General features: G+C 39.4%; 2 protein-coding genes across 2 annotated transcripts in view; both read left to right on the top strand.

Moving 5' to 3' along the window:
• ZNF484 (zinc finger protein 484) overlaps positions 1-17,491 on the top strand; it is a 358,371-nt gene that overhangs the window by 108,982 nt on the left and 231,898 nt on the right. The window lies entirely within an intron of this gene.
• FAM240B (family with sequence similarity 240 member B) lies at positions 668-9,235 on the top strand. Its single transcript, XM_068973549.1, has 2 exons — positions 668-810; positions 9,142-9,235. The coding sequence occupies exons 1-2, from the start codon at positions 668-670 to the stop codon at positions 9,233-9,235; spliced, it is 237 nt and encodes a 78-aa protein (XP_068829650.1).

Below are 17,491 nucleotides of genomic sequence, written 5' to 3'. Positions count from 1 at the left end.
CTCCTGCTTCTGTTAGGTCCTTACCATTCTGTGCTTTATTGTGACCATCTTTGCATGAAATGTTCCTTTGATATCTGTAAATGATAGATGTTATTTTTATTCTGTGAGGAAGGATGGAAAGACCATAACATTTATTGGGTGCCTGCTATTTGCCATGCATTGCCTCTAGAGCTTTGCACATACCGTCTCATTCTACACACATACACACAGTTGGGAAATAACTGTTAAAGGATGATTTTTTAAGTTAAAATCATGACTCTCACAAATATGAGATGAACTAGTATCAAATTTTTTACTTTACTTTATTTAATGACAAAATTAGTAAGATATTAAAATGATTTAAGAAGAATTAAAAAAAATATTTAGGCAACATATTTAGGCAACCAGGGCTTCCCTGGTGGACCAGATGGTAAAGAATCTGCCTGCCGTGCAGGAGACCTGAGTTCTATCCCTGGGTTGGGAAGAGCCCCTGGAGAAGGGAATGGCTACCCACTCCAGTATTCTTGCCTGGATAATTCCATGGGCAGAGGAGCCTGGAGGGCTATAATCCATGGGGTCACAAAATCTGTAAATAGCAGTGTATGGATTCAAACATCTTTCATCATTCCAAAATTACAGTGACTTTATTTGAAGTACTTGGATTTGTTTTTCTTTTTCTTTTTAGAGGATGAACAATCAATACATTCGTCGAGAAGTCTTCTGCTGTGAAACCTGTCATGAGCTCAAAAGCTTCTGGGAGAAGGAAATTAGCAAACAGACCTGTTACCGGGAACTGGAGGAAGATCGTCAGGAAAGGAGTGCCCTGAGAAAGTATGTGAATTGTTTCTTCACTGTTTTTCAAGGGAGATTTCCCCAGAAATATACCAGATATGAAGATGGAGAAGCTGAATTATTTTCATTACCCACTGTCCTAATTATGCAAATGTTGGAAGCGATATTGTTAGGTCAGTGCAGCCACAAATCAAAAGGAGAACAAGGCTTAGAAGGAAGGTGTTTATTATATTCACAGCTTTCAGAGAGAGTATCGCTGCATGCCATCCAGTGCCACAGGAGAAGCACCAGGTTTTGGCCAGGTGACAGAAGATGAAAGCAAGGGGAAGGTCTAAGCCAGAGCCTTTATTGGAATTTCCAAGGAAAAGACAAGTCAAGGCAGAGTCAACAGCTTAGGATTGGCTAGTTTGAGTAATGCCCAGAGGTTTGGGGATTTATGGGTGGTCTCTAGTTGTCTGGTGCTTATCCTGGCCCTGGGATGGTATAGGGCAGAAGAAATATGGCTTTATGTATGCTAGAGAGATAAGGAGGTGGTAGGGGCCACAGACTCAGGATTGGTTGGCATGCAAAAGAAAGGGCTAGCCCTGAGAAGGGCAGCCTTTCTGTGGCCATTAAGCTTTCTAAGATGTCAAACTATCATAAAATATAGAAAATTACAGACATGATTTATTAATCTACTCATCCCACCATCTATATCAGGATTTCTCATCCTTTTAACACTACTGACATTTAGGGCCTTATAATTATTTGTTAGTGGAGTGACTGTCCTGTGCCTTGTAAGAAGTTTAGCAGTATCCCTTAAAACATTAGATGCTGGTAGGATTCCCCTCCATCATTGTGACAACCAAAATTATCTCCCAACATTGCCAAATGTCCCCTGGAGGACAGAGTCATCCCTGACTGAGAACAAATGATATAGATATGAACAAGCTTTTTTTGGTATAAACAAAATTGAGTTTCTGTTATTTATATCTTAATGAACTGAAAAAAATCTCTTCCTCACCCTGCCTCTGTTGCAATCCCCAGGACACAAGATTATACTGAATTTCAGAGTTAGATCAACAGATGTGTATAAGTGTGAAAGATCCCACCTTTGAGATCCTACATATTAAGATCTGGGGTGTGGAGGATAATGTGGTCTTCCCTTCACTGGCAGTTGAACTTGTTCTAGCTAAAAGAGTCTGCTGAGAGGGGGACATTTATTTATGTGAGAAGAGGTGTCACATGTGTCAGCATTGCTCTGACTAAAATGGCCAGCACTTGCCCTCACGTGTGTAGTGCCTTGGAGCAGACAGATCAGCTCAACTTTTCAGGGACTGTCTGGGTTCTCCATCACTGATATGGGAATAGCCCAGCCAAGCTGTCTGTTTGCTAAGATGCTCATTCACAAGTGTAATGGCATCTGTGTTCTGAGGGACAATGAGGCATGTACCTCCATGTTTCTGAGTATGCTGAGCTAAAAACACATATAATTCACATGTATTGTGTTGCACCAACATTAACTTCTTAAAACCCTTCTTCAGCTCCTAAGGGGAAATAGCCTCTCAGTACCCAGAGAAATCAAAACAAAATGTCAGAATGTTTACATATTGCTATTGTAACCTTACAGTTTGAAACTTTGTCCTAGAATAATTATCTTCCAGCATACACTTGACCAGACCAATGAATGGCATAAACACTTAGGTTCCTATTTCAGCCTCCTGGGTTATGACTTTCCAAAATGCATATATGTAAGTGACAAACACACACATAACACTAACACTTTTTAAAAAATTTTACCCTCCATTTTAAAAAGTGGCAAATTCAAGCCACTGTGCAATCAAGAAATGTTTTAAATGAACGGTAGAAGACAAAAATCTAAAAAAAAAAAAAAAAGTCAAAAATTTTCACCAGTGCCAGAGCCAATAATGCCTTCTGTTCCCCAGCTGAGCTAACCAGCAAGACCTTGTGCCAAATCTGAGTAGAGTGGAAACAGGTGTTTTACCATGGACATGCTTATTAGCACACGCCTATGGGTTCACTGATGGAGAGGAAAGCAGCCAGAGCTGCAGAGAATCCATTTACCCTGGGAACACATGTGAGTTGAAGAGGTCCTGGAGATGAGATCACAAGGCAAAGTGGGTGGTCTCAGAACTAGAAATCCTCTTACTATCTCTGAGTCTGGCTAGAAAGAAGCAACACAGCAGGTGTCAGTCCCCTGGAGAAGTAGAAAACGGGTTTGAAATAACTGTTGAGGCAATCTGAGAGAAGTCTAGCGTACTGTGGGAATAATGGACAAATCTTGTGTGTTGGGACAGTCCAGGTATATGTATATCATTTTGTTATCATCATGTATTATGCTCCTTTTTATTTTCCAAAGAGTCTCAATTTAGATGATAACCTACATGAACATCTAAGTCTAAATAACCAGGCTGAAACTATATTTGAGTAACTGTACAGTACTTATATGAAAAAAATAATATTTTAATGCAATAAGTATGACCTTCAAAATTCTTCTTCAGAATTTAGCAGAACTCACAGTGTCAATATACATTGAATCTGGTTGACTTGTGTGATGAGAGGGGTTTATTAGTCCTCACCCCAAGACCATTCACCTTCCTCTATTTTGATTCCTGCTTATCAGTTATGTCAACTATGCTGTGGTTTGGGGTTCTTTCTATCCAATCATTTCCTCCTTCTCCACCCCACCCCTCAGCCCCTGCTTTATTTTCCATAGGTAATTCCTTCAATTATGCTTCTTGGAGGACCCAAACTGACATTTATTTGGGCCTAGCAAGCACGTGATAGAAAAACACTAATTATGTGCCCAACTGATCTCTGATTCTTAGGATTCTGGTTTAAGATTCACCACCCCCCTCACCAAATCCTGCTTTCTAGTCAAAACCCATACTAATCAATCAGAATTTGTATTCCTAGATATTAATTACAACTCCTCCACAAATCAGATGAATCTCGAACAATAAATAGTAGGTATTATCTGGTCTCCATTTGAAAAGTGAGGTCAATATTTCTAGGCTTAAGGGAAAAAAAGTTCTCTTCAAGCTTTAATGTCTGTTTTATTACTCTTCGACTGTATCTGACTCTGTATACCAATTTTTAAGTGTTATCTTTTTCATTTTGACCTTTCTTACTATAGACTGAAAGGTCCATATACACTTCCATTCAGCAAATTACTGAGAGCACAAAGATAGAGAAGCAACACAGTAATGTAAGATAGTGACCAGAAAGGGGCAGTTAACAGTATAAATACTCATAAAACAGGATTTAATGGGGATTTAGGTGGATAGTGGCATCTATCATCCAACTGGTAATATATAATAATATAGCTACTATAAAAAGTGAATAAATGTGTCATAAACCCCAAATTCCTAAATTCTGTTCCTATAATAAATTAATCATTCCAAATGTATTCATTTGGGTCCTCCAAGAAGTAGAGGGCATGAGTAGGGGATGACAGAGGATGAGATGGTTGGATGGCATCACTGACTCAATGGACATGAGTTTGAGTAAGCTTGGGGAGTTGGTGATAGACAGGGAAGCCTGGTGTGCTGCAGTCCATGGGGTCGCAAAGAGTTGTACACGACTGAGCAACTGAACTGAATTTATATATATATATACATATATATATACATATATGTACATAAGTTAATTATAAATTTTACTGATATAAAGATGTGTAACACAAATCTTTACAAATCATAAGAAAATGTACAATGCTTTCTATTACACATTTCATATAGCCAACTGATTCTCATAGCATCTTTCTATTGGCTTTTGCTAAACTTTGTGTCTATAGTCCACCTGTGACTGCAATTCAGCTATGGTTTGAGGAAATCAGACAAACAATGAATGCTTAATATTTTCAGCTTTGTGGATCATATGCTCTTGTGTTGCAACTATTCAATTCTGCCATTGTGTGAAAGTAGTCACAGACAGTATGTCCACAAATGGGCAGGGCTATATTCTGATAAAAGTTTATTCACAAAACCTGGCAATTGGCCAGCTGGATCTCTGAGCAACACATTTTCATGCTCACCACACAAAGGAAAGGTTAAAGCCCCTTTAATTAATGATGAACCTACATGATGCTGGGGCTTCGCAGGTGGCACAGTGGTAAAGAATCTGCTGGCCAATGCAGAAGACACCAGAGACACAGTTTCAACCCCTGGGTTGGGGAGATCCCTTTGATAAGGAAATGGCAAGCCTTTCCAGGGGATCTTCCTGATCCAGGAATCGAACTGGGGTCTCTTGCATTGCAGGTGGATTCTTTACCAACTGAGTTACCAGGGAAGTCCATGTGTAAGGTACATGCCCACTAATGGAAAAGCATCAGTTACAAGTTTTATTTCCCCTTTCAAACTGGAAAATTATATCTTTGTGTCATTCATTCTATTTAAAGCTGAAGCAGAATAAGGATGATAACCAATGTCTTTACAATATTCAATTCTCTCAATATTTTAATTTTCCACCCTTGGTTGCTAATGCGCTTAAGTAACAACTACCACCAACAACAGGCCAACATTCCAAATTCTTTCCATTCTCTCTTGAGCCCGTAATTGAGCAGACTTTTAAGTAAGAAGTTTCCTAGAGACAGTTTGGTAATAGATGCCTAGAGCTTTCAAAATATTTATACCCTCAGACTTCCCTGGTGGTCCAATGGTTAAGAATCTCCCTGTCAATGCAGAGGACCATGGGTTCGATCCCTGGTCTGGGAAGATTTCACATGCCTGAGGGCAACTAAAGCACATATACCACAACTACTGAGCCCACACCCTACAACTATGGAAGCCTGCATGCCTTAGAGGCCGTGCTTTGCAACAAGAGAGACCACTGCGATGAGAGGCCCATGCACTGGGACTAGACAGTACTAGACACAGCTAGAGAAAGCCGGAGCACAGCAATGAAGACCCAGTGCAGTCAAAAATAAAAATAAATTTTAAAAAATATACACCCTCTCATTAGTCACCTCTGGGAATCTCTGCAATGAAAGTAGACTAGTATATAGAAAGAGTATTACATATTATCATATTCATTTTAGGGTTATTTACAAGACTGAAAAGTAAAGCTGAATCCAAGCTTTCTTTATTATATATTCTAATTTATCCATAATAATCATGCACTGCTTTAGCACTGTTATGAGTCGTGCCTCACCCTGCAAATTTGTATGTGGAAGCCCTAACCCCCAGTCCTACCTCAGAACGTGACTGTATTTGGAGATAGGGCCTTTAAAACAGATGAGCGTTAAAATGAGACTTTTTATGGGAGGTCCCAGTCCAATCTAACTGTTGTCCTGATAAGAAGAGGAGGTTTGATACACAAAGGGACACCAAGAATGCACAAACAGAGAAAAGGCCACGTGAGGATGGATTAAGAAGGCCACCTGCATGCAAAGGAAAGAGGCCTTGGGAGAAATCAAACCTCCATCTCGAGCTCCCATCCTCTAAAACTGTGAGACAATAAATGTCTGTTGTTTAAGCCAACCAGTCTGTGTTATTTTTTTCATGGTTGCCCTAGTAAATGAATGAAAGCATTTATCCAACTTAAGAAACTAACCAAGTGTATACCTTGGAAAACCAGTGTCCTTCTCAGTTAGGCTCCTTGACATGCTCTCCAGAGAAAATAGCCATCAACAATTTCTCATCTATGTCTCCCCAAAACTTTAGTTTTAATAAGCAAATAAATATGTGTGCTATATTTCTATACAAAATGGGACCTATACAATCTTCACTATTCTGCAACTGCCTTTTTTAGCTTACTCTATCTTGGAAGTTGTTCTATATTAACATTTTCAGTTCTTCTTTAATGTCTTCTACTATAATGACGTGACAATCAATTTAACCAATCACCTTGAAGAACGTTTAGGTTGTTTTTCATTTGGGGACTTTGTAATCAATGTTGCAATAAGAATACTTATACATATATTATTCATACATGGATAATATTATGGGATAAGTTCATAGAAATGAAGATGTTATATTAAAGGATGAATGCTTAAAATATTGGTAACTATTGCCCTCTTGTCTTGCAAAGAGGTTGTTTTAGTTTAAACTTCCACTCAAGTGTGGGAATGCCAAATTTTACTGTCACTCATACTGTGCGTTGTCAAACTCTTAATCACTTTTAATCTAACAGGGGAAAATGGCATCTTGTAATGAAATAATTACAAGTTTGGTTGAGATCTTTTCATATGCATAGGAACTAGCTGGATTTTTTTCTAAGGAAACTATATTTGTATATGTATAGTCTGTGCCTGGTAAATTATAGACTTTCTTTTTCTTAATTGACTTATAAGCCTGCATTTCTTTGCTTTTTGTGGACAGATGTATGAGTCTGGCAAATGCTCAGAATCACATAATCACCACCGTCAAGATATAGAATAATTCCATCACTCTGAAAAAAATCCCCTTATGCTTCTGCTTTGGGTCAACCTCTGTACCAATTTCCAGTCCATAGCAACCACTGATCTGTTCTACATCACAATAGTTTTGCCTTTTCCAGAATGTCATAAATGAATTACACAGTATGTAGTCTTTTATGTCTGATTCTTTTCATTTAGCACAATGAACTTGTGATTTCTTCTTCTTGTGTGTATCAATTGTGTGTATCCATTCCTTCTCATTGATGAGTACTTTTCTATGGTAGGAATGTATCATAACTTGGTGATCCACTCCCCCACTGAAGTACATTTAGGTTATTTCCAGGTTTTGGTGACTATAAATAAAGTGCTATAAACATTCACATACAGATTTCTGTGTGAACATAAATTTCTATTTCTCTTGAGTAAACTCTTAGGATTGAGATTACTGGGTCATATGGTTAACATATGGTTAGCTGTGTAAGAAATTGTTTTACAAACTGACTGCACCATTTTGCATTTTAATAACAATGTAAGAAAATTCTGGCTACTCAGCATCTTGACTAATGCTTGGTTTGAGTTTTGTTGTGAAGGTGCTTTTGGTTTGGTGGGTGAAGGTTGAATTTTAGTTTTGCCAGGGGAGGTGGAGAGTGACAGAGTTGGCTTTGTTTCTATTTTGATCATTCTGTCAAGTGAGTGATACCTCCTCGTGGTTTAATTTGTATTTTCCTAATTATATTGAGCATCTTTTATCTGTTTATTTGCCACTCATCCTAATTACGTTGAGCATGTCTTATGGGTTTATTTGTCACTCATATAATTTCTTTAGAAAAATGACTGTTCAAATATTTTATCCATTATATTATTCTCTTATTATTGAGTTTGAAATATACTTTCTAGAAACAAGTCTCTTATCAGACATGTTATGTGCAAATACTGTTAATGGCTTGTCTTTTATTCTCTTCACAGTATCTTTCAAAGAGTAAATGTTTTAATTTTGATAAACTCCCAAATTTTCTCTTCTTTTAAGAATCATGCTTTTTTGTGTTGTATATAAGATTTTTTTCCTGATCCCAGGATCATGAAGATATTATTTTTTGGCTGTTTTATTGAAGCCTTAGTCTTACTTACCTTCAACTAAGTGATTCATTTTTAGTTAATTTTGTATAAAATTAACTAGGATTCATTTTTAGTTAATTTTGTATAAAATGTGAGTGTGGGTCAAGGGCCATTTTTTTAAAAAAAAAATATGGATGTATAATGTTCCAGTACCATTTTTTTTTAAAGCTATCCTTCGTGCCAGGTGGCTCAGTGGTAAAGAACCTGCCTGCCAATGCAGGAGATGTGAGTTTGATCCCTGGGTTGGGAAGATCTTTTGGAGGAGGAAACGACAACCCACTCCAGTATTCTTGCTGGGAAAATCCCATGGACAAAGGAGCCTGGTGGGCTACAGTCCATGGGGTCACAAAGAGGTGGACATGACTGAGTGACTAGCACTTATACATCCTTCCTCCATTGAGTTGTCTTTGTCCCTGATCAAAAATCAGTTGTCTGTGTTTGTGTGTATTCATATCTATACTCTCTCTTCTGTTCTATGATCTGTTTGTTCCTTCACTGATGCTACCCTCTCTTGATGATGGTAGCTTTATATTAAGCCTCAAAGTCACATGGTCTATATCCTCCAACTTTCTTCTACTTTAAAGTTGTTTTGCTAATCAATTTCTTTTGCCTTTCCATATAAAATTTAGGATCAGCTTGTTGATACCTACAGAAAAGTCCTGCTGGGATTTTGATTTTTACTACACTGAATCCACATATGGATTTTGGAAGGAGTAAATTTTGGAGAAAACTACGCATTCATAGACTGTTCATTATTCTTATTAATTATTTTCTTCATTAATTTGTAAAAGCCATTTGTTTCTCTTAAAAATATTCTTCAGAAGAAAATAAACTTCACTGCACCAGCAGATGCCGAAACAAATGCAATGACCATGAATATTGTTTCTTTTCCTCAGGCTCAGAGAAGAATGGAAGCAGAGGCTGGAGAAAAGGCTGAGGATGTTGGACAATCCTGATGGGAAGGAAAAGCAGGCAAACACTGTGGGCTGAGAGCTTCCTGCCTCATCCACTTCAAAGATAACAAACCACCAAGGGCACTTTTCTAGGAGAAAAAACTAACACCCAAGTTATGTTGACTTACTAAGCAGGACGCTCTCTATTTGCTCTCCCATTTGTGAAGGGATTTACATGTGAAACCTCCCCTAGTGCTAATGGGACTCTTTATCCATCTCAATCCTCCCTGTCACAGAGGACAGGATGACCGCCAATGGGATACGAAGCTTGGGGTATCTAATATAAAAATCTCTTGGAATTAGCACTTCCAAGTTTCAAAGATCCACATAATGTAATTTATTTCCACATTTTCTTCTCATTTTGAAATCTGAATATTTTATTTAGGCTTACCAGGGGCAATTCCTGTTTGGGAACTTGGCTTCCCTAAGTATTCTGGAAAAACAGAGTCATGCAATCTTATTCTCTGTCCCCACCCCCCACCCTTTTTTTTAAAATGAAGACAGAAATGCTACTGCTAACAGAAAGAAAGCTAAAGGAAGAAAGAAAGAATTCGTATAAAAAGAATAATTTTTAACATTATGGTTTGAAAATGAACTGAACTAAATTATTTTCTCCTCATACAAATTTTTATAAACTTTTAATTAGAAGCATGCAGTGAAAGCAAGAGAATGTTAATAAACTTGGTTGTTGTGTCCTCAATGGTGTGTGCCCTGTGTTATTCCCTCATGCCTGTCATGGTTAGTTCTCTGACGCTCTAGCAAGTGTCAGCTCCAGCTGCCTTCAGACACATTTTGGGATTTAAAGTCACGTTCACTGAAGCCTCCTCTTGGGCCCAGACATGATCATGGTCACAGATCAGGAGGGATTCTGTCAGTCACAGGAACTAGGGCTCCTCCACTCCTCTACCCAGGGATGCCTCACTGTGGACAGGAGCAGAGTGAGAAGCCCCAACCAGCCAAAGAGCCCAAATGGCCAGAGGGACCCAGACAATGACACGCACAGTGTTGGGGAGGGTATTACAGCACTCACAGATGCTATGTGGTGGCATAAACTTCTTCCACTGTAAAACTAAAAGAGATCCTTATGGCTGAGGGGGTCACAGGGTGGCAAGAGGGCTAGAGATGTGATTCCACAATCGCTCAGTTATGAGATACAGAGCACAATGCTCATATCCTTGCTATAGGCTCTTATCCAATTCAGATACAACTAGGTGAAGTGAAAGTCGCTCAGTTGTGTCTGACTCTTTGTGGCCCCATGGACTATTCAGTCCATGGAATTCTCTAGGCCAGAATACCGAAGTGGGCTGCCTTTAACTTCTCAAGGTGATCTTCCCAACCAAGGGATCGAACCCAGGTCTCCTGCATTGCAGGCGGATTCTTTACCAGCTGAGCCACAAGGGAAGCCCAAGAATACTGGAATGGGTAGCCTATCCCTTTTCCAGTGGATCTTCCCAACCCAGGATCTCCTACCTTGAAGGCGGATTCGTTACCAACTGAGCCATCAGGGAAGCCCAGATACAACTAATAAGTAGTAAATTACAGCTGGGAAAATTTGAGCAAAGTTTGGGGAAAGAGGCTAATAATAAAATGGAAATTTAGTAAGGACAGAGAACCATGGGAAGAAATATCAGAATACCTAACCACATCGGAGGGTCAGAGAAAGCCCCTTGAGACACTGATGTTTAAGCTGAGGCCTATAAAAATGAGTAAGAGTCATGCAGAAGAAAAGAAACAGCATGAAAGAAGAACCAAAGACGAGCAGCAGGACTGCAGGGTAGAGGAGGAGAGGGTCCTTGGAAATGATGAACCGGGAAACACATGTCTGTGACACAGAATGAAGAGGGCAACTGTTTCATAGGAGGGTGGAGATGTGAGCAGGGACCTCCGGAGCCCAAGCTAAAGATTCTGTATTGATCCACAGGGAATGAGGAAGCCCTTGACAGGTAGTGAAATGAACAGATTAGATTGGCATTTTTAATTTTTTCACATTTTGTGTATACATGTATATGTGTATATAATTTTATAGAAGTGCATAAATATACATGCTGATATGATTTTATTACAGTTTTTATTAATCTTTTATTAACCTTGTTTTTACTGTCTTCGCTTGCTCCCTCCGTTTTTTCTGCACTCTCTACCATCAGCAACACTTGTACCCCTTTACCCATATTAATTACCCAATATGAGTCTTCCTGTAGTTTTTCCTGTATTCACATAGCCATGTACACACACACACACACACATACACACACACACTCACATACACAACAAACACACACTCACACACACTCTATATCTATAGGACTTTGTGTGAATATATTGTGCGGAAACAATTTACAAAATAAGATGATATCAGAATTTTGCATCTTGATTTCCTTACTCAACTGTTCCTGATACAAATGCTTTGAGGTCCAGTACATATTTTTAATGGGATCATATTATGATGCAGATGCACCATAATAAAGTCAACAGTTCCTTTAGAGATGGAACAGTCATGCTACATCCAGGTTTTTGCCATTTGAACAATACAGCAATAAATACAGGCCCTTTATTCTAGTGGTTTTGAACTGGAAAGTAAGTTGATTTTGAGAAATGGGAAATTAAAGAAAACATTATTGCAGTTTCTACTTTTAAAACGTTACTAGAACACTTCCCAAAAAGGCTGCTGAAACTCCCCTGTGAACCAGCAGTCTATAAGAGTACCCTTCTTCTAAATTGTGACTGGTAATATGTATCAAAGCTGTTTTTAACTTTTTTTTCTAATCTGAAGAGTGTTGAGTGACATCATGTTGCTTCTTTGACCATTAGTGGTTGAGGATTTCTTTCCATTTGTTTATTGATTTAATTTCCTCATCAGTTCAGTTCAGTTCAGTTGCTCAGTCATGTCTGACTCTTTGCAACACCATGAACTGCAGCATGCCAGGCCTCCCTGTCCATCACCAACTCCCGGAGTCCACTCAAACCCATGTCCATTGAGTCGGTGATGCCATCCAACCATCTCATCCTCTGTCGTCCCCTTCTCCTTCTGCCCTCAATCTTTCCCAGCATCAGGGACTTTTCCAATGAGTCAACTCCACATCAGGTGGCCAAAGTATTGGAGTTTCAGCTTCAATATCAGTCCTACCAATGAACACTCATGACTGATCTCCTTTAGGATGGACTTGTTGAATCTCCTTGCAGTCCAAGGGACTCTCAAGAGTCTTCTCCAACACCACAGTTCAAAAGCATCAATTCTTCGATGCTCAGCTTTCTTCACAGTCCAGCTCTCACATCCATACATGACCACTGGAAAAACCATAGCCTTGACTCATTGGAAAAGACCCTGATTCTGGGAAAGATTGAGAGCAGGAGGAGAAGGGGATGACAGAGGATGAGATGGTTGGATGGCATCATTAACTCGATGGACATAGGTTTGGGTGGACTCTGGGAATTGGTGATGGACAGGAAGGCCTGGCATGCTGTGGTTCATGGAGTTGCAAAGAGTCTGACACGACTGAATGACTGAACTGAACTGAGCTGACTAGATGGACCTTTGTTGGCAAAGTAATGTCTCTGCTTTTCAATATATTATCTAGGTTGGTCATAACTTTCCTTCCAAGGAGTAAGCATCTTTGAATTTCATGGCTGCAATCACCATCTGCAGTGATTTTGGAGCCCAGAAAAATAAAGTCAGCCACTGTTTCCACTGTTTCCCCATCAATTTGCCATGAAGTGATGGGACCGGATGCCATGATTTTAGTTTTCTGAATGTTGAGTTTTAAGCCAACTTTTTCACTCTCCTCTTTCACTTTCATCAAGAGGCTCTTTAGTTCTTCGCTTTCTGCCATAAGGGTGGTATCATCTGCATATCTGAGGTTATTGATATTTCTCCCAGAAATCTTGATTCCAGCTTGTGCTTCATCCAGCCTAGCGTTTCTCATGATGTACACTGTTCCTCATCAGGAAGAGAAAAAAAGAGTTCAGTACATGTAGATAGACACATAGGTAGACTCAGAGAGAGACATGCCCTTGTGATAGTTTGTCATTTATATGAGTCATTTCTTCCAGGTTTCCTTTGGCCAGTCATTCTGCAGACTGGTTCTGAGTCTGCATTTGATATATCTCAGGATCCTTCTATGTGTGCACTCACATCTCTCAGCCAGGATGGATTCCAGGGAAGAGGACTATCGGTAGCTTGGCATCACTCCCCTTTTCACTTCTAAGGAGTTTTCTAGTCAGAAGAGCTCCCTGACTTTGAGAATGAGAAATGGTCTCTTATCTCTTATCTTGGCAGGCCCAGCCTCCTCTCTAGATTTGTCTTGCTATTGATATTTTGGAGTTCCTGTCCACAGGGAATGAACTCTAACTGCTCACACTGGGGGATGCATCTACCTTCTGCCTCAGTCAGAATCATCTAGAAAACTTTTATTAAAATTTATAGATCCCTGGACCTCACCCCCAGAGATTCTAATTCTGTTGGTCTAGTATAGCGCTCAGGAATTATTGCATTTTCATTTGAGCTACCCAGGAGATTCTGATGCTTAGCCAGACTTGGGAATGGCTTCTCCTGAGGCGACAGGATTGAATGGAGAAAGACAAAGAAAACTGAATCAGTCACCAAGGTGTACACTAGATCTCTAAAACTTAGTCATCCTGAACAACTGAAACGTACCATCTTTCCATTTCCTCCAGGCTCCAGCCCCTGGCAACCACTGTGGTTAATAACAGTGTATTGTGTATTTGAAATTTGCTAAAAGAGTAGACTTTAAGTGTTCTCAGCATACATACACATACAAAATAAGGTAACAAAGTGAGATGATGGAAATGTTAATTAGCCTGGCTGTGGTAGTCATTTCACAAAATATACATGTATCAAATCATTATGTTGTATATCTTAAATATATATAATTTGTCAATTTTATTTCAGGAAAGAGGGATGGAAACTGAGTTAGCATGGTAAGGCCATAAGAAAGGCATAAGGATCCAGCTTGAAAGAGGCATGGAGGTCTCACAGAGAGGTCGAGATCAGGCCTTCAGATGGGGAACAGCATTCCTAAGGAATGAGCTGAGATTTTAGCTGGAGAGATGCATTGGGGTTAAATGAGGAGGCCCTTAAAATGCTGGCTAAGGAGCAGATGAGTCTCCAAAGTTGATGAGTCTCCAATGGCAATGGAGACTCATCAAAGGTTTTTGAGCAGGGCAGTAACTTGCTAAGAACTTGTCTTAGTGACTGATAAAACAATCCTGGCAGTGGTGTGGAAAATGCACTCTACAGATGCTAGGGATTGTCTTTATTAAAACTATGTTTATCCAGATAACTTAATTTGGAAAATGTACCCTTTATAAGATCTCCACTTCATTCAAGGTGAGTGAAAGTACAAATAAGAATGTGGTCTTAAGTGATGAACTATAGAGACCAAAACATGACTAATTTGCCTTATGCTTTGACTTAAAACAAACACCTTTAAACATACAGCTTTTTATTTCAAAATTAATTAGCACATTTCCTTTAATTACCCTGTGTCCTGTGATGTGTTATATGGAAACATAAACTGAGAATGGTAAAATCTTGAATTGCACCAGATTAGAGATGAACACCACTCAAAAGCCTTTACTGAATTTAAACTACAGCTTCATTTATGATTAATAAGTAGCTATAAAAGGTCTTTTTGTCTTTGGACAAACAATCCAGTATCAGTGACAGAAGAAATGAAAGCAGAAGTTATCTCTTTTCACAAAGCAATTAAGTGGTAAAATTGTGAAGAGCTGTCAACATCCAGATCAGTGCTTAAGCCCTCAGACTGACTTTTTTGGTGCAGACTAGCTAAAATACATGTCCAGCCAGTAGACAACATGGAACTTATATGCTTTTCTACTGGAGACACGGTAGATGGGAATGGAGTGGGGAGTGGACAGTAAAAAAGATTTACTGTCTTACACATTCAGATAAGATGAGCCCAGTGACCTTTGGATAAATCAAAGGATTGTTTGTAACACTGGGCCATTTCCCCACAAAACGCCATCAGCACTGAAGCACAGTTGAAGTGCAGATGAGAAGCAAAGCCTTCCCCAGATGAAGACTATGACAGAACAGGGTACACTGATGTGATAGGAGAAGGTACATTAGGAATGAGGCCAATATTTTAAACATTGTTTATTTGGGGTTGATACCAAAATATGTTATAGTTCCTTCCTCCCACAAGGAACATTCTCTTGTCTTCAGATACTTCCTTGATGCCCAGGGTGTCACTCCAGTGCAATAAATACAGGCTGGCTCATTAAAAGTCCATCCATCCTCAGGGAGGTGGTACCACTCCTGAGAAGCCCTGCATGAAAGAGGACTCCTTTACCTGATCCCAACTGGTACTGAGTCTTTTCAGTCTTTTCTCACAACCAGTATCTCCTGCTATGTGATAGTCAGACAAATGATGGTAAAAGGCTTTGAAAAATGCTTAATAGATGTGTATCAGTATTTGTGTGCATGTATACCTGCTCAGACACTCAGTTCAGTCATTCAGTCATGTCTGGCTCTTTGTGACCCCATGGACTGTAACCTGCCAGGTTCTTCTGTCCATGGAATTTTCTATTCAAGAATGCTGAAGTCAGTTGTCATTTCCTACTCAAGAGGATCTTCCCAACCCAGGGAACGAACCCACCTCCTGCACTGGCAGGAGGGTTCTTTACCACTGAGCCACCTGATAGAAAGGATAGTTTTTTTCTTTTTTAAAAAATACATGGTGCTGGTACATCTCCTGCATCTTCTGTGTTAGATTTTTTTTTTTTTTTTACCACTGAGCCACATGGGAAGCCCATAAGTATTTGTATATATTGGTAAAAAAAAAAAATGGGTGAGATTTATAAATGTTTATATATATTTAAGTAAAAGAAAGTGAGCATATTTTAAAAAAAAATATTAAACAAATAACAAGACAAATAGTACACAGATATGTTGGAACAGTGTCTATGATGTTGGAACAGTGGAGGTTTGGGACCCTTCCCCAGTGTAAAACCAGGACAGAAAATCCCTCTTATTCTGATCTGATCCATGTCTATGAAAAGTCCTGGTCACTTCAGAGCACTAAATAGGTGTTGGTAGGGGTACATTTATTTCAGTGTACAGCTGATTCTTGAACAACACAGGTTTGAACTGTACAGACCCACTTATACTCAGATTTTTTTCAATAAATGTGTATTGTAGCACTATATGACCTGCAGTTGGTTGAATCCATACATGTATAACCACAGATATGGAGGGCCAACTGTAAAGTTATAAGTGGATTTTCAACTGCAAGGAATCTGGACCATATCCCCCACATTATTCAAATGTCAACTGTATTAAAAGTTAAAATAGTAGCTTATACCCATGGTTAAGATAAAAGTTCACAGTATACTGAGGAAAGTTCCCTCACAGAGCTTTTCCTCAGAAGCTCCCACAGCACAGGAAGGTGAGTGAGCTGCAAGAGCAGGGAAAGTCCAGTCCTGGATACTGATCAAACTTCCTCCAAAGATCAGCATTTTAAACACTGATTCTTTCCTTTCCTTCCTGTTCCCTTGACTATTTGTCCCTCTGTAATTAGTCTTTTTCACCTCTTTCTCTAGCTTAAACAAGAGAGGGAAGCAGAGTAGGCTGAACTTTTTAAGACCAAATACTTAGCACTTTTCTGCAGTATCCATTTCCTTACCAGCACCTGGTGTCTCCAGGAGGGTCCAGCTGAGTGGAGCCCCATTGCACTGCCTGGATCTCTGTACTATCAGTGGAGGAAACTTCATGTTGATCTATCTCTGTTTCCTGGTCAACCAACAAGTGCCCCTCCTCCTTCCAGAACTTAGTTTAAAACACAAGTCTGACTCTGAAGATTTGGTCATAAACATAACTGAAAACAGAGCCAGGTCTCAGAGGAATTAGTCTTGGTGCAAGACCTCAGAATCAATGGTGATGCCTTAAGGTTAGGTCAAAGTTGAACTTTTCTTGCCGACCTTGCACTAAGAGGATGTCCAGATCACAACCAAGAAGAACCTTAAGCTTTCTTATAAGACTAGTTGAAAAATAGAATGCAAGAATTCATCCTCTAGATGAGTACAGAAGATTGAATAATGTAGCTGCTCAGTGGGTTGGAAATGTACAATAAAGAAGTCACAGACTTTAGACTTATTCTAGTATTAATATTGCTACCCCAGTTTTCCTTGGTTGATATTTACTTGGTATTCTTTTTCTGGTTCTCTATTTCATGCTGTCCTGCTGCTGCTGCCGCTAAGTTGTTTCAGTCGTGTCTGACTCTGTGCGACCCCATAGACGGCAGCCCATGAGGCTCCC

Source organism: Capricornis sumatraensis, chromosome 6 (assembly GCF_032405125.1).
Source record: "Capricornis sumatraensis isolate serow.1 chromosome 6, serow.2, whole genome shotgun sequence".
In the NCBI taxonomy this organism is placed as follows: domain Eukaryota; kingdom Metazoa; phylum Chordata; class Mammalia; order Artiodactyla; family Bovidae; genus Capricornis; species Capricornis sumatraensis.
This window is presented reverse-complemented; position numbering and strand designations above follow the sequence as displayed.

Bases quoted from the DNA above. Each gene is read 5' to 3' on its own strand.
- FAM240B (XM_068973549.1), top strand. From the start codon at position 668: ATGAACAATCAATACATTCGTCGAGAAGTCTTCTGCTGTGAAACCTGT. The intron at 811-9,141 runs GTATGTGAATTG...TCTTTTCCTCAG, and splicing joins GAAAGGAGTGCCCTGAGAAA to GCTCAGAGAAGAATGGAAGC.